This window comes from Notamacropus eugenii, chromosome 5 (genome assembly GCF_028372415.1).
Source record: "Notamacropus eugenii isolate mMacEug1 chromosome 5, mMacEug1.pri_v2, whole genome shotgun sequence".
Classification (NCBI taxonomy): domain Eukaryota; kingdom Metazoa; phylum Chordata; class Mammalia; order Diprotodontia; family Macropodidae; genus Notamacropus; species Notamacropus eugenii.
Genome location: NC_092876.1, coordinates 292,285,559 through 292,308,799, shown reverse-complemented (window position 1 = coordinate 292,308,799; position 23,241 = coordinate 292,285,559). Strand labels below are relative to the sequence as shown.

At 35.1% G+C, this 23,241-nt stretch overlaps 1 protein-coding gene and 1 pseudogene across 3 annotated transcripts in view; one reads left to right on the top strand and one right to left on the bottom strand.

Annotated features, from left to right (window-relative positions):
- Positions 1-23,241, bottom strand: part of LRP1B (LDL receptor related protein 1B) — a 2,222,640-nt gene that overhangs the window by 192,909 nt on the left and 2,006,490 nt on the right. For all 3 annotated transcript variants that reach the window (XM_072613193.1, XM_072613191.1, XM_072613192.1), the window contains 4 exons: positions 14,491-14,597; positions 5,258-5,387; positions 1,200-1,306; positions 782-914 (listed from right to left, as the gene is read on the bottom strand). In XM_072613193.1, the coding sequence (XP_072469294.1) occupies positions 782-914; positions 1,200-1,306; positions 5,258-5,387; positions 14,491-14,597 (477 nt within the window). The remainder of the gene's footprint in view (positions 1-781; positions 915-1,199; positions 1,307-5,257; positions 5,388-14,490; positions 14,598-23,241) is intronic.
- Positions 16,926-21,970, top strand: LOC140503222 (E3 ubiquitin-protein ligase UHRF1 pseudogene; annotated as a pseudogene).

The window sequence follows — 23,241 nt, the reverse complement described above, 5'->3', positions numbered from 1 at the left end:
AACTGGGTAAAGCCTAAATTTAAATTCATTAATTCTTTCTAGCTATTCAAGGTAATATTCACAAATAGATCTCTAAAGGAAATGTTCCCCCACCTCGCTCCCCATTTTTATTCAAGGTGAGAAACATTTCAAAATAACAAAGTTTTTTTGTATCACATGTATATGTTTTAGGAATATCATTAACTTTAAATATTGGATTACAGTAAGGCACAGTAAGGGACTGAAAAAAGTATCTAGTATTGTATTGTATGTCCATAGGCAGATAAATTCATAAGTTTATATCTATCTGCCTTCTATCTAGGTATCTGTCTGTCTGTCTGTCTATCTATCATCTATCTATCTATCTATCTATCTATCTATCTATCTATCTATCTATCTATCTATCACCAAGCTGCCCATCTATGATCTTAATGACCATAGAATTAACAGTTACACTATTTCTTCCTACTTTTAAAATGTGTAGAGACTACTAGAGCACTGGCATGTTTAGATACACCTGACTATCACATTCATGTAGGAGATGCTAATGATATATATATATATATATATATATATATATATATATATATATATATATATGAAGTAACTTGGTACCACATACTAATGAATGTTGATGTAATGAAAATAAAGAAAATGGAGAAAGATCATTTAATAAATGATAATATATTTGACACTTCAATAAATAGCAGTAATAAACCTCACACTTATTTGTATTGTGTGTTTTCTATTTCACGAGGTAACTTCACATCCCCTTCATCATTTCAGAATAAGAATTCCTCACCTCTGTCACAGTGATCTTCATCACTACCATCTACACAGTCATGGATTCCATCACATATCCATCTGATAGGGATACAATGGGCCTTGTTTTTACATCGAAATTGATCTTCTTTGCACTCAGTTACACAATCCATCTGTGAAAATATGGTTTTTCACTGGAGTTTTCATTATTGATAAAGATGTGGTCACAGATGGAGCAAACAGGTAGCCAATATTTCTAGAGTTTCATTATATTGTCCGCTCTCCTTTAAATGAACAAATATGTCCTCCACTTTGGAAAATACTACGGTATTTATGGTTTCAACAACAAGGATGTTCTTTGTTTATATTAATATCTTTGAAATTACTGTAGTTTCATCATCCAAAAGCTAAAGCCAAATGATATAAAGATTGTAGTTAAATGATATTTTGTTTTTTACCTCATCTGAACCGTCTGCACAATCATATTCTCCATTACACCTTAAAGATGCTGAGATACATCCTCCACTGGCACATATATACTCACTCGATGAACACGTAGGAGAAGCTAATTAAAAATATAAAGGTTACCATTAGACATAATATCTCAACTTTTGGCAAGAGGGCACAACTTTACCCATTGTTAAACATTATGCAGAAATGTAACTCACTCAAAACAATTTCAACATATTTCATAGTTAAAAATGAAAAACAAACCCAAATGATCACTGAATCACACTATTTTCTTTTAATTTCAACTGTTTAATATTAAAATATTTTAAAGTACTTTGTCATTAATTGAAATTGAATTAAAATGTAATGAATTGCACAATACGGATATTTCTCATTAGTCTTAGTAAAAATAATCATAGAATCATAGGTTTAGAATGGACCTTAAAAACCATCCAGTCCAATAAACTCATCTTGCAGATGAAGAAAGTGAGGCCCATAGAAATTAAATGACTATGTGACCAAAGTCACATAGGTGGCAAGTGACAGAATCTGAACCCTGATTTTCTCACTTCAGTTCCAGTGTTCTTACCATTGCCTCAGATGTCACATTATTCTCTCATTTTTTAAAAGATATAACATTTACATATTTCATAATATAGAGACAAAGTAGGATTTTTTAACAATAAAATACTTCTAAAACTTGTAATTAAGTTTTGGAGAAAGTGGAAAACTAATTTCAAATCTGTATCTAATTTGGTGTTATCTTATTAATTCTGTCTCATATGTGAAATTCATAAGACTCCCAAGTTTAAAAAAACAAAACATTTTTATCTGCTTCACTAATATTGAATGAGAGAATAGAATGTGCTCTTTTTGGCCAGTGACAATAATCTATCCCACTTCCTTGTACTTTACCCTCCTTCAAAAATGCAAGAAAAAGATGTCAATGACAAGAAATACTTTTTAGAATAATATAATTTTAATGCATTATGGCACCTGTTATTACTTTACTGTTCTAGGTTTGTTGTTGTTTTAGTTGTTTTTCAGTCATGCCTGACTCTTTATGATCCCATTTAGGATTTTCTTGACAAAGATACTAGAGTGGTTTGCCATTTTCTTCACCATTCTTATTTTACAGGTGAGGAAACTGAGGCAAACAGGGATATGCAACTTACCCAGAGTTATATAGTTTGTCTGAAATTGAATTTGAACTTAGGAACTGATTCTAGACCTATCCACTTTGGTTCTGCATCCACTTTGCCACTCATCTGACCCAGTTAGCTTGGGTTTACCACACTAACAATTCAGAGGCTGTTCATTCCTTCCTAACGCTTGACAATTAGGACAGGTGGCCACTAATTGGCCAAGCTTAGACCATGGCTTTATGTTGAAGATAGTACAAAGAATCATATGTATAAGTATATATAAACTGGAAATCTGAATCATACTAAGCTCATATTCATTTATGTTTTAATATAAAAATTAAATTCTTTACAAAAATCCCAAATTACATAAATTTAAATTTTACTGGAAAAGGAGCCTAGTAAAGTAAGGTACAAACAAATGAAATGCTTACTTTCTAATAGTAATCATACAAAAATACTTAATTCTCCTTAATTATTGTTTTATAATTTTTAAGTAATATGTTAATATAAATTCATTGATTAATGTTAATTAATAAATTAATATAAAATTATAATTAATTACCTCAAATTACTTAATTATTTCATTTTACCCTCATTTCCATCTAGGCTTTTGTGGAACTAATGTGTCAAATGCCTCTCCAAATACATAGTTTCCGTTCTGAGCTTCAGGGCAGCATAGTTTCAAAAACTCTTATAATTTTCCTCCCATTGTAAGATTTATAGGGTTCTCTAGGATAAGAGCTCTGCCTGTATGAAACTTGTCATATAGAAGGCCCTCATTTTCTCTGCCAAGCTTTATTATTCTCCTATCAACTAATAACCAGAAAGAAAAAATCGATATGATTCAACATGGTTCCACAGTAATGAAAGTGAAACCTTTAATTTCTGTCTCCCTAACCAGAAAGGAATAGATTCTTCCTTTTCTCCAGTTAGCTTAGCTTTCTCCCTGTTCTTTCTGACAAATAGCAGCATATTTTTTCCTTATTAAACATCAACAGTGTACATCCTGACCTGACACTGATTGACCTCTTGTAAAGGCATGCTTCTCCCTTTCCCCAGAAGCCAGCATTTTAAAATCCAGTGTCCAGGAGAAGCTCGTCAACAGTGTTAGATGATGCAAAAGAGGTAAAGAAGTGTAATAATTAAGAAAAGATCATCTGATTTTCCAATTAATACAGCACCAAGAACTTTAGAGAGGGTAGGTTCAATTGAATGGTAAGACTGGAAGATAGAATGAAGAAACCTTAGAAGAGAATGAAGGTAAACAGCATAGAATACAGATGGACTTTTCAAGGCATTTAGTGGAGAAGCAGAAGAACCCAAACAGCACATAAGGTCTATGATCATGCTGTAGGATAAAGGAATTAGAAGTCACAGTGAAGATAAAACATAGGTTTAGGTAGAATAAGGAAGGGAAATATGTAAAGATAAATGATTAGGATCAGCTAAAGAAATTTCAAAGTTTGTGAACATGGATATAGAACTGGTGGAAGATGGCAAGATCAGGAGTATAACAATCTCTGTTGGCAGATGAAGTGGCTTGAAGTGGGGTTGTGCAAGATGAGAAGATGGAAGAAGTAGGAAGCGGTGACACTGGAAGAAACATGATCATGTATGTTGAAGTCTCCTAGGAGGAAAGGAGTTGGGGTGAGCCTAGCACCGAACTCCTTGAGAAAGCAAGGAGAAGGCCCTAGATTTTGGGATGGTGACAAATAGAATCAGGACCTAATTTTAAGTTTGGTTTTTATAAATAACAGATGAGAAGTTGCAGAGTGGTGGTATGGGGTGGGAGGGGGCACAGAGAGAGAGGGTGTATGTGTGTGTTTGGAACTGGCAATGGGGACCAAGGATTATTATGACTGATTCACTGTGACTATTGAGTTAGGGGCATGAGGGGTAAATTATCATGAGGAGGGACTTGTCTCAGTGAGTGCCAGAAGATGAAAAGAGCATGAGAGTAGTTTTGTGGCCCCCATATAGTCCAGAAGCCCAACAATGAGATGGGAGGTGGGGTGTCCTGGCTACCCCCCACTTCACTAATCCCCTTATTTAGCAGATGAGGGAACTGTGTTGAAAGAGGTTAAATCATGAGTAAGGGGTAGATATTTTTCCATTTAAGAAAACCTATATAATGCTTAATGACTAGTATTTAAAGCTAATGGAACATATAGACATATGCATATGTACGGATAGATAATGTCTAAGCTCTTTATGTAAATTCGTGTATTTTCTTTCTGTGTGGTTTCAGATGCATAGAGACAGTTTGAAAAGTTAGTGAATGATGATAAACCTGCTAGTATATATCCATAAGTTATTTTTATCATAAAAATTTCTTATCTACTTTTTCATTACTGGAAAGCTGTGAATCTAATATTTAAGATATTTCAATCCTATCAGTCTAGCTTTCTATTTTCTTCTTTGACTTCTGGCACCTAATCAGAGATGATTCCGGTTTGATACACTATTAAGTTTGGTTCACAAGCTTAATTTCAGTAACTAAAAGTCTGTATTATATATTCCTACTCCTTTTCATAGCTTTCATGCTATTCTCCTGGGAAAGTTATTCCAAATGGTGTGCAAACATCAGGAAACCAGAAACACAGAGTTTGGAGAAAAATGTTTAAACTCTAGGTAAATATTAATTCTATCATCTATCTCTCTATCTCAGTGTTTATCCATATATTAGGTCAATTAAATAGTTATACCTTATTTGAATATTATTTCTGGATATAGTAAATTTTTTAGATAATTATTTAGATAATATTATTTTCAGATATAGTATTTTTAGATAATATTATTTCTAGATATAGTAAATCCCTGTCTTCATTTACCAACAGTATGTTTTCTTCAGCTAGTTCCTTAAATTGAATTTTCTCTGCTAAATGGCTACACATAGATAAATAGGATTGCTATATTTTTACCTGGTTCACAGTTTTTCTCATCATCCCCAAATTTACAGTCTTCATGTCCATCACATCTCCATTTTGCTGATATGCACTGACCATTAGCACACTGAAATTGATCTTTGGAGCAACCTGTTTCACAATTTCTCTGTTAAAACATAACAAAAATAATAAAATTGAATCTTCTGGCAGGTGTTTACAAACATGAATGCCTATAATCAACAACTTTGGCATGTTTCCAAAAATATTGTCACATTCTGAGTTTGTCTATAACGAGCCAAAAAAATACAATACGACTTGCCAAGATATTTCCTTCCCTGCTGCTCCTTAATAGTCTATAAAGCTTATTAAAAAATGAACTAACAAAACAACATGTAACTTATGACTTTATTTGTTATACTGGTCAAATATTATAGATAGTATGTGGAAAGAATGCTCCTTTAGAGAAATGTTATTTTAATCATAGAGATGAACTTCTTTTTTATGGATAAAGAATGATTTTTTTATTTTCAATTCCTGCCTCTACCTCAAGTTTCCTTCCTTTCTATTTACTCAGTCTTAGTTCTGTCTCTCCTTTTGCCTAAACGTTTTACCCCTTGGAATACCATTCTGAAGCCCTGTCTTTCGATATTCAAGGTTTGAAATGATCTGCTGTAGTTGGCCATGTCCAGCAGATAGCAAATTTTATGCCTCCAATCTGGGTATTTCCATTATTTATAATAAACAAACAAAAAAGATCATCTAGGAATATACCTTCACAGAAGAAGAATGAGAAGGTGAAATAAAATATTATTTTGAAATAACAGCCGTAGGTCAGTGTTTTTCCATATGCATGCCTCTTCCTCCCAAATGGGGATTCCTTTCCTATACACATGAACTAAGACTGAATTACAATCCGTTATCAGAGTTTTTTTTAAATGAAATATGCATCACCACTCTTGTTCTCTCACTGATTCACTGTTTACAAAATAGGGAAGAAAAAATAACTCCCAAACTCCTCTATGTTTCAGCATGCTGATTGGCTCTGCACATTGAGCAGGAAGGAGTCAAGTAGAAAGATGGAGAGAAGGAAGAAAAAAAGGTGAAGTTTTATATTGTGTAGAATTCACTGCCCACACAATTTCAAAGTACAGTCAAATCACATTAAAATGTAATTGGGAAATATTTAACAGAAGAAGTAAAAATATGATGCAATATGGTGATAACTGGTAGTTTTCTAAGTCAAAATCAGCACAGATTGGTTTCTATTTAGTTTTGACACCACTGTTGTCTGGTTGTTTATTTGTTGTCCTTCATGCTCAAAGAGGACCAAAATGACAACACTATGTCGGGGGTTAGGGTACAGGGTGTCTGAATGTGGCTGATCAGACCAACAGAAGCTCAGAAAGTTCTACCACAGACTGGGCACAAATAATCCATGTGATAATTTGGAGTGGAGATCTCCCTAAATTTGCACATTTGCACATATCTTTTGAGCTACTGCAATTCTGCTTTGCACAAAGAACAGAGTGACTTCTTTGATGGGGGCTAGGTGGACCTCAGCTAGTGTCTCCTATGACTCACAATCAATTCCAAAGTTCTTCAGAGACACCTTGAGAGTGTCCTTGTATCACTCCTTTTAACCTCCATGTAAGTGCTTGTGTTGTGGGAGTTGTCCATAAAGTAGTCTTTAAAGCAAACATACATTTGGCATTTGAACAATGTGGCAAGCCAGTTGGAGAGGCATTCTCTGAAGTAAAGTTTGAATGCTGTGCAGTTTAGTGTGAGAAAGGAGGTCATGTCTATTCTCTTATCTTGCCAGGTGATCTTCAGAATGTTTCTAAGACAATTCAAATGGAAGTGATTCATTTTCCTAGCACGGTTTTGGTATACTAAACAGGTTTCACAATGAGGTCAGCATAACAGCTCTGTAAACCTTCAGCTTGGTAGGCAGCCTAATACCTTTTCTCTACTCCTCTTTCCTTCAGAGTCTTCTAAACACTGAGCCCACTCTGGCAAAGCATGCATCAACCTCATCATTTATGTGTCCAGGAAAGAATACTGCCAAAGTAAGTGAACTTATTGACAGCATGCAAAAGTTCTCCATTTGCTGAAACTGACGATTCTACATATGTATGGTTTGATACTGGTTGGTGGAGAACCTCTGTTTTCTTAGTGTTGTTAGGCCAAAATTGGCACAAGTGGCAAAGAATTGATCCACACTCTGTTGTATGTTGGCCTCAGAGGCTGCATTGAGTGTACAATCATCTGTGAACAAAATGTCATGCACTAACTCTTCCTCCACTTTAGTCTTTACCTGTAGCCTTTTAAAATTAAATAATTTACCATTAGTGAGACACCTGGCCTTGATGCTGTTTTCATTCTTGTTGAAGAGTCCAACAACGTTCCTGAAAACATCATATTAAAAAGCATGGGAGCAAGCACACAACCCTGCTTCAGTCCACTGGTGACTAGTAAAACACAAGAGCACCATCCATTATCCAGAACTTGTGCAAGCATGCTATCATACAATACCAATTAACTTCTCCAGGCAAATAAATTTTGCCATGATCTTTCATAAGCCCTCATGATTGATAATATCAAAGGGCAGATCAACAGACATTCTATACCGACCTCTGTTCTGGTTCTGGCATTTCTCCTGGAATTTTTGGGCAACAAACATCATACCAACTATTCTCTTATCCAGAAAAAAATGACTAAGAGAAGGCCTCCCCTTTGTGATTGTCATAGAACAACCTATTTCTCTTTCTTTTATAGAGATGGATAATGGAGGCATCCTTGAACTCCTGGGGGATAACTTTCTCTTGCCATAAAACTTGGAAGATTTCAATTAGCATTGGGAAATCTCAGCTGGAGTTGAATCAGTACCAGGTGCTTTGCCACACAAGAGGAGCCCAATGGCCCTCAAAACTTCTTCCTCAGTTGGAAATTTCCCCTGGAAGGATTGATTTCAACCTGAGGTATAGTTAAAGGCTTCATCATTGGTTGATGATGGTCTGTTGAGAACACTATGGAAGTGTTCAGCCAGTCTCTCCAGGATCATGTCCTTATCACTAATCAATGTGGCTCCATCAGTGCTGCATAATTGAGATACACTATAGGTCTTTGGCCCATAAATAGCCTTCAGGGCATCATAAAAGTGTTTTGGATTGTTACTATCAATGTAAAACTGAATTTCATCTCCCTTCTTACTGAGTCAAGAATTCTATGTCCTTTTATGCTTTGCTTGCACTTAATTTTTGATGGAGTTAAATGCTGCTTTCTTAGAGATTGGCAAACTATCCTGCTGGTAAATCCTGTGAAGTTTTTGTTTTTCCTTTAGCATTGAACATAGTAGGGATATAACAAATGCTTATTAAGTTTAACTGAATGTGAAACTCAATGATTTCCATTTAATTATACATTCAGAAATGTTGCCAAACTCCATGCCCTCAGGCAACCACTTGATGGAAAGCATTTTGGTGGAAAAATAAACCTTTCTTAAGTTGCAAAAACAAAAGAAAATGTGGGAGTGAAATATCCAATGCATATACTAGTTTTACGATAAACAATGGATTAATAAACGACTTCATGTACAAAATGCAATATGAGTATAAGGGGACAGAATGGAACAGAATACTTAATGAAAAGCATCTAAGATAATTAAAAAGTTTCTTTTAATGTTATTTCCAAAATTAAAAGTGCTTGTATACTTGTGATTTTCCTGTTTTAAGGAATATCCACTGTAATATATGACAACTCGAATTATGTATCTTCTCTAAAAGGAAGAAAAATAGCAATTGAATTTCTAATGTATATTTCTTATCAATTCAAAATGACTATACATGCATGACATATGTAGATTATATGTGTATAGTTGTGCATATATGCAGATATGTATACAGGTACACACACATATATACTTCTGTTCCCAACAATCCAACTAGGTTTGCTTCTGTTACTTTCATTGGTTATTATTTTTTCATGATCCTTCACTTCTTCATGATTGCTTTCTTGACTTGATTTAAGAGGAGAGGACTAGTAGCAAATTCTGTGATTGGCTTAAAACAATCATACCAGAATTTTGTTGTCTAGGGCTCAAGCTATTAGGTCAGGTCTGATCTACAAACTATATGTGTGTACACGTACACACGCGCACACATGTATACACACATACACATACACACACACATATACACACACAAACTAAAAGAATATGTAGCCATGATTGTAGATCTATTTGTCAGGAATATTTGAAAATTTGTGTGGGCTAGGATCCCACAAGACCAAAGATGAGCACATTTCCCCCCCTTGCTTTCACCACAAAAGTCAGTTCTTCAAAATACGGATCAAAAAGCTTGAGGGAATACCACAAGAATCACAAAATCATGGAATTTAAAAACTGGAAGAGATATCAATAGCAAAGCAAATCAATTCATTAAAAAGAAAAGGGAGGATGATGTCTCTGAAGTCTTCTCTTCTGTAGCTTAAACACCCCCAGTTCCTTCAAAGGGATATCATAGACCATGGACTCCAGCGCTTTCCTTCTCCAGACTATAAATACCTTTCAAAATCATAGTACCTAAAATTATTTGGAGAAGCTATGCCTATCTAAATTGAACAAGATTCATTTGGCTTTTTTTTGATTGATGTATCTGATGTTTACTAATATTGAGTTCATAATCCATTAGAACTCCCAGAGCTTTCCCAGAATAGCTTGTTTGCAACCAAGCCTACCTCATCTTAAGCTGGTGAAGTTGAATTTTTGTACCCAAGGATACAACTTTAAATTTGCTCCCAATGAATTTTATATCAATAGATTCAACTAAATGGTCGAGTTCATGAGTTCTTTGTGTCATGGATCTCTTTGGGAATTTGATTTAGCCCACAGTCCCTTCTCAGAAGAATATGTACAAAAATAAAATATATAAACTTACAAAGGAAACCAATCATACTGAAATGTAGTAATTGAAAAATTAAACAAAACAATTTCACAGATCTCAGACTAAGAGATAAGCCTTCCAAGATCATTTGAATTCTGGTTGTTATCCACTGTGGTGAGACAATTAGGATATGTAAAAGTCTTAACAGACCCCCAAAATGGGTTTAATCAAATGAGATAAAAATGAATAGAAATAATTGTGAAATTTTAATTTAGTTTGAAAAATTAATGGAATAAGTACAGTATAGGAGATATGACTATAAACAGGTAATGTGAAGAAGACTTTGGTGGAGGCTGAAGGTTTACCGTACTCTAAACTTAATATAAGTCAAAGATGAAAACTAGTTGAACAAATTATGGCATGTGATTGTAATGGATTGTGCCCTAATAAATATTGGAATGGATGGTTTCAGAGAAATCTGGAAAGATTTTTATGAACTCATACAGACTAAAGTGCAAAGAACAAGGAGAATATTTTATGCAATAACTCTAAAAATTTACAATTTTCAAAGACTTAAGGACTGTAATCAATGCAATGACCAATCATGATTCCATTGGACCGGCAGACAAGTGATGGACTGAAGAATGAGATATGCATTTTGGACATGGACATATGGGAATTTGCTTGCCTTAACTCTGCATATTAGTTATAGAGAGGAAAAGAGAGAAAATAAATGGTTATTTTTTTAAAATATGTCACAGAGCTAATGAGATTGTTCAGAAACAATGAAATTAAAGTCCTGCTATGTGACCCTAGATAGAAGACCACTGAAGTTTCATGTTCACTTTTGGGGCCACATTTTAAAAAAACCATTTGGCAACTGGAGAGTGTTCAGAGGAAAGATAGTGCCAGGGAAGGAGGGAGAGGAAAGTAAAGGAAGGAAACAAGATTTTAGTAAGTACCTACTATGTGACAGATACTATGCTAAATATTTTACAAATATTATTTCAGATAATTCTCATAATAACTCTGGAGGTAAGTGCTATTATCATTCCCATTTTATATCTAAGGAAATTGAGGTAGATAGAGAGTAAATTGTTTGCCCGGAGTCACATAGCAATTAAGTACCTATGAATGGATTTGAGCTCATGCCTTCCTGACTGTAAGCTTAGCACTTCATTCACTGAACCTCCTAGTTGCCTTTGAGAAGAAAGGATTTGGAGTTCAGGAAAATGACAGCTGTTGTCAAGATGTTGTAGTTGCTGCTGTGCAGTTGTTTCAGAGAGGTACAATTCTTTGTGACCCCTTTTGAGGTTTTCTTAGCAAAGATACTAGAGTGGTTTGCCATTTCCTTCTTCAGCTCATTTTATAGATGAGAAACAAGCAAACTGAAGGGTAGGTGACTTGCCTAGGGTCACGCACATAGTAAGTGTCTGAGATCAGATTTGAACTCTGTTCTGCCTGACTCTATGCACTGTGCCACCTAGCTGCACTGTTGTCAAATAAACCATACTTTTTATCATTGTTTCCCACGTCTGAAATTCACTCCTTCATCTCTGCTTGTATTCATTACTTTCTTCAAGATTCAGTTCAAATATTATTTTCTGTATCAAACGTATCATGATTCCTCCAACTGATAGTGCCCTGTCTCCTAAACTTTGTAATTATTTTTAATTTATTCTGTTTCTACTTATATATGCACATGTTGTCTTTTCCAATAGAATGCATTTTCCTTGTGAGCGGGGATTGTTCTATGTTTTCTATTGCGTCTCCTGCACTTAAAAGAGATTGTGATATAGGAGGAATTTTAAAGATGCTTGTTCATTGACTGACTAAAGTATTTAAAGTGCTATCATGTGGAAGAGGAATGAGACTTGCTATGTTTGGCTTCAGAGAGCAAAGCTAGGGGCCAGAAGTGCAATCAGGAAATTGAAACTTAGAACAAATAAAATAACTTCCTAATAATGAAAGCTGTTCCAAAGGAAAATGGGAAGCTTTGCAAGATCATTCTTAAATCCCTCATGCCAACTCCATCACTGGAGGTATTTGAGTGAAGGCCATATGACAAATAGGTTGTTAAGGAGGTTACTGCTCAGGTGAAAGTTAATGACCTCTTAGGTGTCTTCAGAATTTGAGCTTTTCTCTTCTCCTCTCTTCCTATCAGCTCTCCTCCTCTCTCTCCTTCCCTCCTCTCCTTTTTTCTCTCCACTTCTCTCCTCTCCTCCCCATTGCATTCCCTCCCCTCCTTTCTTATTCTATGCTATTCTTTGCTATCCCATCCTATATTCCAATCAATGTTTTGTTCACAAAATAGGAATCCTATTTTGGAATCTATAATAGTGAGTGGAGTTACAACTATATGTAGCTATATGTGTGTTTGTCCTTCATGGCAGAAGAAGACCATGGTATTAGAGAAATAATGACATGACTTGCACTTGACTTTTTTTGGGTGAGGGAGGGCTGTGCAGGTCACCAGCCTCACTTCTCCTCCAGAGTCATTTGAATCCAGTGACCAGATATTCCTCAGGATGACTGGAGATAACTTAAGAAATATCAAAATGAAGTCAGTTGCCTCAGGAGCTCAAGGAAGCACTGGAGATTATATATAATAGAGGATTGATTATATTTTGGTAACTCTACAAAAGGCCATGATAATTCCAGTCATTTTTTTACATGATCAATTTTCTTTCAATAGATCATTGTAATGTATTTAATTGATAATGATCTCTTAAAATAACTTTACCTGACATCATTTAGATGACTTTTTAAAAATTTCTACAAACTTCCTTCGGGTCTAAATTTTGTCAGAATCATCTATATAATCACGACAGTGGCTGAATTTCCTTTGTAGACAGAGTTATGTTTTGGGGACAGAATACAGATTCCTTGTTAAATGTATTAAATATTTTGATATATACAAGCATTGTTTAAAGCATTTCAATGTGGGCAGGGCTAATCTCCAATGGACAGTAAAATGTGTTATTCTGATTCTCCAAAGGGAGAATCATGAAAATTCAAGCATAAAGCTAGAGGGTAGCTGCTAAGGCCTACTAAAGGTATGATAGTAACGGTTTTAAGATGCAGATATCAACAATGATATACTTAGAAGAAAAAGACAACGAATTGTAGATGATTTCTATACCTCTAAGAACTTTAAACCTATTAAATCTCATTTAATATTTAAATGGCAGTTAATGGAGCTAGAGCACAGATTGTGTTCACAGATCCTTTAGGATGCAGGCAATATTAATGAATACCATATAGGGGAGAGAGAGACAGAGACAGAGAGAGAAACAGAGACAGAGAGAGAGAGAGAAAGAGAGAGAGAGAAAGAGAAGAGAGACAGAGACAGAGAGAGACAGAGAGAGAGAACTTTGATCCATTGTCATTAAATTCTATAATTCTATTTCTATTAGTAGACTCCATGATCATATTTCAAAATGTAGGCATAAGCCTCCCTTGCCATCTATCACTAACATGAAATAAAAAAAATAAATAAGAACTATTTGGGATTTTCATCTTAGCTCTGTACTTACTACTTGTGTGATACACACATATATACACATATACTATATGTGTGTTTGTGTGTGTGTGTGTGTGTGTGTGTGTGTGTGTGTGTGTGTGTGTGTGCATGCTCTTTAAGGCTCCTTCAGGCATTTTATCTTAAACCCTGCATCCCCACAAAAAATGTTTTCTTGCTCTTGAAAACATTCCCATTTTAACAAACCTTAAAGTACTCAATACAAGTTATCACTATCATTTAGACATGCAGTAAATATTTTAACAGACTCATGTGAGTTACAGAGTGTGTATATAGCCTATCTTCCTCTTCTTCTAGCTAATCATCTTCATCACCTTCATTTTCACTAAATTATCAAAATAATTGCTTAATCTTTCACTTTCAGGCAATGTAAATGTGGTCATGTAATAAATGAGTTGCTCTCTGCATCTAAGGAAAATTGCAAGTTCATATTGAAAGCAATAAAATTACATCTTTTGAAGAGAAGTTGTAGACAAGCCACTGTTTAAAATGCATAAAAATATTTGTCATTTCGGTAAACATTGCAGCAAATTTACAGACAAATTCACAGATGGCAAGGATATCAGCTCTGGGGAATAGAGTTTCTAAACATCTATTCCCAACCCAACCATCCACCACTTGAGGTAAAATAGACTATAAAATTACCTGTCAATAGTAGCATGAGAATGATTCCCTATGCTGGCTGTGTGCAGCTTAGTGGATCGTCGTAACACTTATTTGAATGTGTTAAGGGTAAAGGGTATTTTCATATCTGTCCTAGTCACACTTGTTGGACTGAATAAGAATAATTACAAATGTGGTTCTAGAGACTTGTTTTTGGTTTAGTTTCATTTTGCAAAGTTGCCTACCTCATCTGAACCATCTGCACAGTCATAATCTCCATCACACCAAAACCTCGAAGAAACACAGTCCCCATTTGCGCAGAGAAAGTCTTTCAAAGTACAGGTTTGTGGCTCTGGTGGAGAGGGAAACAAAAATAAAAGAAAATTAAAAAGTGTTAGACTATTAGGTGCCACTATATTCTGAAATGTATATGGCATAAATCATGAGGTCAGATGAAGAAAAAGCAAATTGGAAGCTAGCCAAGCAAAGCAAATAAATTGTGTAGGAAAAATGCTCCACTGAATAGCTACAGTGTACATTATAATGACTTTTCAGACTCATTTTAAAAGGCACGAATAGAACGTGACATTAAAGCAACAATTGGCAAACAGACAAAAGGTAAATACCTTACTACTTACTGAAAAAGATAGCCAAAATGCAAGAAGTTATGAAAATCTACATACAATTGTAATATAATGACTTTCCTACCTGCTGAGGTTATATCATTATATGTATTTATTTAAAATGGACATTTTGAGAATCACCTATTTCATAGGCAGTACCCATGGGACTGCTTGTAGGATCTGAGCTAAGAGGAGCCTCTATTTCCTGCCTCTTTATTGGCCTTCTGCTTCTTCTATTTGACCAGACCCTTCTTTCCTTAGTGTCAACTGTATGTCCACAACGATTTTCCGGTGTTCAGCACAATGCCTGGCATGTAGCAGATGTTTAATAATTGCTTATTGACTTATTGACTGAAAGAAACTGTCATTTTACTCTTTTTTTTTTTTTTACTAACTTTTACTCCATTTTTTTGTGCATACTTCCCACTGTATAGCCTAACTGAGTCCACCAAGCATTTTTCTACTGCTTTTTGGATAGCAATTTTGTTTCTTATGAAGCTGGTATTCTATAATTCTTATCCCATATTACCAGAAAAATACTGGTATTAAAAGATATGTTTTTGTTTCAGAGAAATCTGAGATTATTAGAAGCAAGGCAAAATGTCTCAAGTGAAACTGAGATTTTTTTTGCTTCCTAAGCAATCTTGGACTGAGTTGTTTGTCCATTTATATTTGTCCAAGATATATAGATAGAAAGATATAGAAATAGATACATATCTAGGTATAGATATATGTATGTGTGTATAGGTATCTGTATATTTATACCTTTATCTATCTATGCATCTAGATTAACTGTGTGGATAGTCAATTCAACTGCATAGTATCGTCTGAAGAACAGGTATTCTTCAACTACTTGTCTTTTTGGGGTGGGAGGTTAAGATGAACTCTTGTAAGATGATCTCATTTTGAAGTGTCTGAAATATTCCTGGGCTTGATGCAATCAGAACAATGCCTTTTATAGACTGGAGTGCTGACAGTGTTACCTCTAAGTGATCTCTGTTCCATTTTAAATCTGAATGGGAAGAAGATAATTTCTTTTCATCCTTACTTTTGCCCTCCCCAGTATATATCTAAAAGGCATATCACTTCCTTAATACATTTCCTTATAAAATGTGAGTCCTAAACTGAAGATTCATCACATGTTGACTTCTATTTTGCTGCATTATTTTCTTTTTCCCTCTTTAGCCACTCCAGTTACATTAAAGTCTTTTCACCTTTCCTTCTTCCACTGACACATTAGCTTTTATCAGGAAGGGGGGAAAACCATTGTGAAAGGAAGCTGAACAGCTAAAATCATGGAAAATAAAGTGGATTTTTGATAAAGGGATGGAATGAAAATAAACATGATACATACAGTCATATCTAACTCCTTACAAATGAGTCAGAACTCTACAATTTAGTATTGGAGGTTTTACAGAACAGAATTAATTTGCCCCTTAATGTTTTCATTCCCCATTCATGCTAATTAAAAGCGAAATTGCGTATCACATGTTAAATAGTTATGGTTTTGTTGGCTTTGACACAATTTTTTTAATGAATGAATTTAAAGCCATTGTGGTTGCATGATTATAAAAATGGTACACATTTGTTTTTTGTGTGTATTTTTCTCTCCAAAAATAACAGAGCACATACTGTCCTGAAAACAAACAAACTTGGTTATGCTACGTTTACTTCTCTTGTTCCTTGCCTGTAGTGATAGAGAGGTAAATGAATAAAAAAAAATGAAATGATCTAAACAGAGAGGGAAAAGATTTTCCTGTGCCAGTGGGTTTCATCATGTCTGCATGTGTTTTGAAAAATGTCAGCAAACCCACTTTTGATTACTGAGAATGAATTATTTATAAACAAATACAAACTGTTTTGAATAAAGTAGATTCTATGGTTTTAACCTCAAATTTATATAATGCAGAGATGGAGTATAGTATAGTGATAAGAACACTGGTTCTGGAGTCAGAGAACATGGGTTTGGGTCCTAACTCCTTCACTTACTAGGTGTGTGACTATGGTAAGTCCATTAAATTTTCTGAGCCTCAGGTTTCCTTATCCTTGAAATAGGGATGGCAGTTGTTCAGTCATTTGAGTGGTATCCGACTCCTCATGACCCCATTTTGGTTGTATTTTTTGATGTTTGGGTTTTTTTTTGGCTAAGATAGTGGAGTGGTTTGTAATTTCCTTCTCCAGCTTATTTTACAAATGAGAAAACTGAGACAAAAAGGATTAAGTGACTTGCCCGGGGTCACAAAACTAGTAAGTGTCCAGGATCAGATTTGAACTCAGGAAGATGAGTCTTCCAGATTGTAGGTCAGGTACTCTTTCTACTTCACCATTTAGCTGGCTCAAGGATGGCAGAAACTTAAAGAAGTTATTCCATAGAGTTATTATGAGTCAAGTATTTTATAAACCAAGAAACACTCAGTGTAAGCAGTTGCTAAAAATGCCCTATTCCATTCATTTGAAGAAAACACATTATATTTAATAGTGAAGGACCCACACAAGACTGATATTTCTATTCATCTAGTTATTTTTTTCTGATCATTTCAAGTTTCAGGATGAGGTTAACTTTTAGACCTTGGTATGGTTATCATTATAATGATTCTTTTATGGAAGAGCATGTTGAATGCCTTGAAGTTAACCTACCATAAAATAAGTTGTGAAGGAAGAATTTCCTCTAGTGCCTCACAGTACTAATTTGAGGCAAGAATTTTCAAAGAATATTTCCAAAATATTATGGTACTGTTTATATCAAAATGCTGTCATTCCCATCCTACAGTCTCCCAAACCTACTTTTAATTTCATGAAACTAGAGTGCAATTAAGCATAAGCAAAGGAGGGGCCCAGCTCAGAAGAGGAACGATCAGTCAGGATATTTATGATTCTTATTTAGAGGCCTTTGCAGAGAAGATATCCCTTCATCATTAATTTTACGTGAAATTCAAATTGTAATGAAATGTCTGGAAATGGAACTGGATTCCACTTTAAGAAGAGATGCCTAATAGACATACTGTGGACTCACTGCTCATGTCTCCAAACCCTGACAGCATGTGTTTTTAGAATTATCCAAATAAAGGAAAAGGATAGGGAGGGAGATCAAATAACTGAGGTTTTGCCTGCATAGAATAAGTTGGTTAATGGAAAACTTAAGAAATCAGGGTTGTATTTTTATCTATGGGAAGTTTAATTAGTTCAATTTCTGAATGATCTGATTTGTTTTGACTTTGAGGTAACTCTCTAAACCTAGAGTAAAAGACCATGTATGCAATTATAAGCAATAACATAGTTTTGGGAAGATGAGCATCAGTGAAAATCATAGAACAGGAACCAGAAAGAACTTTAAAGATCATTTGGTCCACCCTTCAAAATTTTATCAACGCAGAAACTGAGTCCCAGAGAGTTTAAATAACATGGTAAGACAGTTACAGTCAGAGCAGAGTCTATAACTTAGATTTCCTGACTCAGTCCAGTGCTCTTTCCAAAGAGAACTGTACTAGAGAACTATTTTGCTATTAAATTTAACAGTACATAACTTTTGAGAACTTTTTTACATTACATAGCTATTTAGCTGGTATCTTATAATCTGGTGTTGAGGGTTCAAAAGTTATATGCATATGAGCATAACATCTAGCATACAATTGGTATAACTGGCATCCCAAAGAAATAATATTCTGATATAGATGCAGTGTGATGCTACTAGAAATTCAAATAAGGCAGAAGGTGCTTGTCTCCATATATACCATTAACCTATTATAATCAAATAATTTTTTATTTCAATTTTTATTATTTTGCTACTTATTCCTTAGTAATGCAAAACTAAGAAGTAAGGTATTCTGTATGGCTAATAACTGGAAAGGATAAATGCCTTATTTGTGTTCATTTTGATACATAAAAATTTTTTAAATGGTGAGATTTACCTCATATTTCTAGGTCTTTAATACCAATTTCACAACTCTAATACTAATAAAATTTTATTGTTTTCAAGCACAAAAGTTGCTTTTAAAGCACACAGTGGCCCTATCAGCAGCAGCTATCAAAATTATAAAGATAATTTATCCTATGAAAACATGAAAAGTGAAAAATATAACATTTAAAACATTACCAAGTCAACTTGTTGTATCTGTCTATTAGGTGCCTCCATGTAATTTCAAAAAGCCTGTCTATAAACATGAAACATATAGAAATATTTCTATGGTAAACAAAAGGGAAATTTGATTACTTAATATAGTTGAATTCCATACTGGGATATTCCTTGGCATTTATAACTTGAAGAATATTGCATGAATGGATTACTTTGAGGAATCTGCTATTATACTAATTTATTCCCTTGACCTTTGCCAATCGTCCTCTTTTACTCCTTATACCATGAGATTATTTCCATAAATTCTCCTTGGAGGATTGGATGCCTTCCCGCAGGAACTTAGCTTATTCACATTGGAGCTAACTTTTTTTTCATGTCTTTTTCTAGACATATCAGTTCTTTAAACTGTTTGCTAGGTCAGTTCTCTTAGGTGGCTTATCATTGGTAATATGATGCTTCTTCCCACTACATGCCTTTCTATTGCTATTTGGGTTTCTTGTAACTGATTCTTCTAAGACTGTGATATCCTATGATTTGAAGTCAGATGGCATCCCTGAGAGAATATTGATTTCACAGAGGTAGGTTTTTCAACAGCAAACAGTTTGGGATGATTGAATGTACCATGCAATTTCCCAAAGGTCATTCAGCCTGATTTCCTCCTATTCAATCATGTACTCAACCTATTTCACATTTACAGAAACTTTATTCTCTGTGCATATATACATATATGGATATATGTTATATATACGATGTATACATTTAACATTTATAACATCTGTCCATGTAAATAGGTACCATAGAAAACAGATGAACTAAATACAGAAAAGGAGACCAAGCTGAGTTTGAGTACATATGGACCAACTAACTGGGATAATTAATCCTGTTCTCTCTCTCATATACATATATGTTTGTATATACATTATATACTATGTAATACATACAGGGAAAGCTGGGTGACACAAAGCCTGGAGTCAGGAAGCTCTGAGTTCAGATTTGGTCCCAGTCACTTACTAGTTAGGAGATGTTGGGTAAGTCACTTAACCCATTTGACTCAGTGTCTTCATCTGTAAAATGGGGATGATAATAATAGCTCCTACCTCTGTAAGATCAATGAATATGTGGATGCCTGGGATATGAACATGGGAGCATGGTTTAAAGTCATATTAGTAAATGTTACAAGGAAAGAAAGAGTGAATCTAGTGACAGTGGAGACGGCAAAGTGGCTGAAGAGAATGTTATCTATCATGTGAACTATGAAGACAATCCAGAAAATGCGTCATCAAAAGATATGAGTTTGGGCCCAGACAATACTGAAATGGCATCAGCCGCATGTTGCACAAGTTATAGTGATCTGTAATCCTGATGAGCCCAAGAGGGACTTCTGGTATAATGATGAGATCCTTCAAAAACAGGAAACTAGGACCATTACAGAGATCTATGCAAACCCAGTGCTTGGGGATGCTGGGGAATCTCTGAATGAATGTAGAATACCTTTTGTGGATGAAATTTACAAAATTGAGGTAGTGTGAATCCAGGTGGTTTCAAAAACCCTTTGAAAAGGCAGGATAGCCCCATTTGCAAATACTGCAAAGATAACCTCAATAAGGCCTGCAGAGGAAAGCAAGACCCTGACAAGAAGCTGATGTGTGATGAATACAACATAGCTTTCCACATCTACTGTCTCAGCTCCCTGCTGAGCTGCATTCCATATGATGAGGACTGATACTGCCCTGAGTGCTGGAATGATGCCAGTGAAGCAGTCTTGGCAGGGGAGAAGTTAAAAGACAGTTAAAAAAAAGGCAAAAATGGCAACTGCTAGATCATTGTCTCAAAGCTGGGGCAAGGGTATTGAATGTATGGGTTGCACAAGGGAGTGTACTATTGTACCTTCTAATTATTACGGACCAATCCCTGGGAGTCCTGTTGGTACCATATAGAAGTTCAGAGTGCAGATGAGTGAGTCTAGAGTCCATAGGAGCCATGTGGCAAGTATATATGGCAGAAGTAACAATAGCGCCTACTCTCTGCTCCTGGCAGGGGCCTATGAAGAAGACGTAGACCATGGCAACTCTTTCATATCTATGGATAGTGGGGGCAGAGATCTTTCTGACAACTAATGGACTGCAGAGAAGTTATGTGATTAAAATACATAATATATATGAGCTGGGAAGCTACTCAGAGTGGTGAGAAATGCTGAGGGATGGAAACACAGCAAATATGCCCCAACCGAATGGAATCAATATGATGAACGATACGAGGTAGTGAAATATTGGCCTGAAAAAGGGAAATCTGGTTTCCTTGCATGGCATTACCTCCCCAGGAGGGATGATGATGATGAACTTGGCCCATGGACAAGGAAAAGGAAAGACAAGATGAGGAAATTTGACTTAACAATGCAGTATCCTGAAGGATATTTAGAAGCAGTTGCTAACGAAGTGAAAGAAAAAGAAAATAAAAAGAATGATGATGAGGAATTGATATCCACAAGGAAAGGAAAGGGGAAGAGGAAAAGGAAAACATCAAGGGATAGGGAGGGTTTTCTGGCATCTTCCAGTACAGTGTCCAAGTATACAGTGGAACTGTATGAACTCACTTCCCAGAAGAAATCTCCTATCAAGAATGATCAATGAAAAACTGTAGAATGAAGTATTAGGTGCACTGAAGGATGGGTTGAAATTCCTGAATAAAGCGGAAGAGACATTCCTGCGTATTTGCTGTCAAGAGGTAATGTTTTGGACAATTACCACTGTGTGTCAGAATAATGTTTGCAAGGATTGTTTGGACCAGTTGTTCCGAGCAAAGGTATACAACTGCCCAGCATGTTGGTATGATCTGGGTAAATCTTACACTATGCAAGTGAGTCAGCCACTGCAAACCATCCTCAGTCAGCTCTTCATAGACTATGGCAGTGAACGGCGATTCTGTCTGGCAAGAACTTCTTTCTTATTTTGATGGTAAAATTTGGAACTGGGTTTCTAGTAGGCTTCATTTAAACACACAGAGTCACTTTTTCCCCTGAAGAAAAATGTCTTCCCCCTCCCTTTTAAAAAGTCTATAAACTTTGAGGAGTTTATTTTGATGTGTTGTGACTTTTAAAAAATGTTGGCTACTGCGTTCAGTTTTTTCTAAAAACAGTTTTTTTCTGAATTTTATCAGCATTAATTTTCCTACTTATGGTAAAGGCTACTAGTGAACTTGACACTGAGCTCTCAAAAGTTAGCTCTCATGTAGAATGTTGCTTGGTTGCAAAAATAATCTTTGTATAAAATCTGTGAATTTGGCCTCAAAGGTAGAAGTACTCTCAGTTCATCAGTGATATTTCAATGTTCAAATTCTTGAAGATGTTTCCCGGGGTTTTTGGACCTGTTGCTTAGATAGTTTATCAAGAAGTTGTTTAAAGAAAAAAACATCTTGCTTAAAATGGGTTAAGCTCTTTTTTAAGGCCATTCTCTACCAGTTTACTTTTATGCTTAAAATAAATATAAAAAGGCTCTCGGCCTGCATTTAGCCAAGTGCTCAGGGCAGTACAAAATGCTATCTCAGCTGGACATTTCTTTAACCAGGGGAACTGGTTGTTCAGCCAGATGCTTTCTCTGACCCAGAATGCCATTGTGTAACAAACTAGAGCCATTCTTAAGTGTCTTTGGTCCATTTCTAAAAGACTGGGTTCTTTTTAGCACAGGAATGTTGAAATTGCAAACCGGATTATATTTCTTCCTTTAAAAATGGAACACTAGCCAAATGTCATTAGCATGGCATTGCAAACCTTGAAACTTCTTTGCTAGGACGCATTTTGGTAAGAGTAATTTACTTTATCATTATTTTCAATGCATTTTCATTTCAAAATAGAGAATTATATGTGAGAAAGGTTTTTATTTTTTAAGACACTTTTCCAAATGAACTTTTTTTTAATACTTACTGCATACGAACCAAGAAGGATAACTTAGTTTTAGACCTTTTTACTTATGTGAATGGATTTTCAGTTTTTCTGATATATCAATGTTTGCAGGTTAATACCTTAATGTAACAGGGATATTTTAACTCACTTAACTGCAGACAGATTAGAAATACACATACACACGCACACACACAAATATACATATACATATTTAAAAAACTCTTTCCTCATGGTAAAATATTACTGGACAGGATAAAAACAATGAAACATGATGTAGACTTTTCTACAAAATTCATGTGCAGATTTAATTTCTCCAAGTATGTGTTTAAAAAAATTAGTAGAGAACTAAACTTTCTATTGAAACTATGGAAGAGTGGACTCTTACTAGATTTAGTGTGTCACC